The 2,288-nt window shown below is 42.2% G+C and overlaps 1 protein-coding gene across 1 annotated transcript; it reads right to left on the bottom strand.

Annotated features, from left to right (window-relative positions):
- Positions 1 to 413: 413 nt before the first annotated feature.
- On the bottom strand, positions 414 to 1,400 carry LOC131896997 (olfactory receptor 9Q1-like). Its single transcript, XM_059247851.1, has one exon. It carries the CDS (start codon positions 1,398 to 1,400, stop codon positions 465 to 467), a length of 936 nt encoding a protein of 311 aa, XP_059103834.1. The 3' UTR covers positions 414 to 464.
- Between the last annotated feature and the right edge of the window lie 888 nt (positions 1,401 to 2,288).

Here is a 2,288-nt window from a genome sequence, read left to right as displayed (position 1 = left end):
CTGCAACTTACATTGATGTGAATAAAACATAACACAGTTTAATGGGCAAATAGATGAATGGTATATTAATGGTATATTAATGGATATATTTATTTAATGAAGTAAATATAACAAATTTAACAGAATCTAACTATTAAGTATAAGGTGTTTATTAAATTATATTTCAACATTTCCTTTTTATGGAAAATTTTGCAAAAACTACAATATTGTTCTATTGTCACAAACCAGTGAGACCTGTCACATTTACATTGCACATGTCCTGAGAGCCATGGTCCACACTTAAATCTCTTCTCCAGCTAACCTTTACATTTCTTCTTGCTTCTCCGTGGAGCTAAACATTTTTACTTTTTATAAACCCTGGATTGTGAGATCCACATTTAAATATTGGGAATAGTATAAAGAAATTCTAAAGGGCTGGCATTAGAAAACAGATCTTTCTTGGGATTTCCCAAGGTGGGAAGAGGTTAGGCACTCTTGACTCTATTGAGAGCTTTCCTTAGAGCTTCCTTCACTTCCTTGTTCCTCAAGCTGTAGATGAGGGGATTCAGCATGGGGATTACTGTTGTGTAGAACACAGACACTACTCGATCCTTTTCTGAATCCTGGCCAGAGTTATCTCTCAGGTACATGAAGATGAGGGTACCAAAGAAGAGCGACACTGCAGTGATGTGGGAGGCACAGGTTGAGAAGGTCTTGGCCCGGCCTCCTGCTGAAGGGATCCTCAGAATGGCCACAATAATGAACAGGTAGGAAATCACAATTATCACCATGCAAGCAGGGATAACAAAAATGGCAAACACAATGATCACCAACTCCTGTGTGTAGCTTTCCCCACAGGTCAGCTTTAACAGAGGAGGAAGGTCACAGAAAATAAAGTCGATTTCATTGTTTCCACAAAATGAGAGGGAGAATGCTGAGATTGTCCGCACCAAGGCACTGAGGAGACCCGCAACATAAGCCCCAGCCACAAAACTTAAAAGGGCTTTCTGTGTCATGATGGTGACATAAAGCAGAGGTTGGCAAACGGCCACGTAGCGGTCATAGGCCATGAAGGCCAAAAGGTAGCAATCGATGGAGCCGAAGAAAGTAAATAGGAAAAACTGTGCAACACAGCGTGCATAGGATAAAGCTGCCCCATGCTCCAACAATATGGCCATTGTTTGAGGAACTGTGACAGAGGAGTAGCAGATGTCCATAAAAGAGAGGTGGCTTAGAAGGAAGTACATCGGGGTGTGGAGGCGGCGATCCATGCGGATCAGAACAATCATACCTGAGTTCCCCAGCAAAGTGAAGAGATAGATAAATAAGAACAAGTGGAACAGAGGGAGACCCCGTTCTGGGTGTTCAGTGAACGCTATGAGAAGGAACTCTGTCACCAAAGTCAGGTTCACCTTTGCCATGAAGCCTGTCGTACCTGAGAGACCATTAGAAACAAGTCAGGGTGCTGCACACAGGATGCGCATACAAGTACAGTGTAAACTTTCAAACATATTGAAAGTACCCAGGGGCTATAGAGGGGACTTGAAACATGACAGGTCTTAGCTCCTTCCTTCAAGGGAGTTTTATGATAGTAATCTTAGGGTATGGAGGGGAAAATAAAACATATGTGAACCTGTACAGAACAAGAGAGTGGGTTATCCCACTTACACTGCAAAGTAGCTGTGTGAGCCCTGCAGATGAAGCAGAGCCTCCACAGCGATTTGTGGTCATTTTCCTACCATGCAGCTGACCATCTCAGGATTCTGCCCTTTGTCCTTGATGGTCCAACTTCTCCCCTATTTCCAACCCTCTTCATCTCTTCTCTGGGTTAAATCAATAGCTATTGAACTAACTTCTCTCCCTCACTCCTGAGTCAGAGTAACTTCTTACAAATTATTGCCACATTTTTAAATTTAATATCAATTAAAATCATTATTTCTAAGACTTTAATTTGATCATGTCTCATCCATTTGACAAAAATCTAATCATGGAACCCTGTCAAGAGCAGGAAATTACTTAGCATCCTCAATACATTGGGACTATCTATATTTCCCCTACTCATTTTCTTATGTACCCAACTTACTTCCCAGTCCTCACACACAGTGACACCTCGCTCTCCCACACTTTCCCCAGATGTACTGAATAATTGGCAGCCTTGAGACTCCTCCATTCATGGATGTCTCTGTGCTTCAGCAGAACATCACCTCTGCCTAGAACATCTTACCTTTCCTATTCCCAGGGTCCTCCCCAGTGCTTACACTACCTTCAAAGTGTTTCTCAGATCATAGCTTTTTACAAGAAGCCTCCTT

The sequence above is a fragment of the Peromyscus eremicus genome, chromosome 1 (assembly GCF_949786415.1).
Source record: "Peromyscus eremicus chromosome 1, PerEre_H2_v1, whole genome shotgun sequence".
NCBI classification, from domain to species: Eukaryota; Metazoa; Chordata; class Mammalia; order Rodentia; family Cricetidae; genus Peromyscus; species Peromyscus eremicus.
Note: the sequence above shows the minus strand (reverse complement) of the source record. Positions and strands in the feature narration are given on the sequence as shown.

Coding starts and splice junctions, on each gene's coding strand:
- LOC131896997 (XM_059247851.1), bottom strand. CDS start 1,400: ATGGCAAAGGTGAACCTGACTTTGGTGACAGAGTTCCTTCTCATAGCG.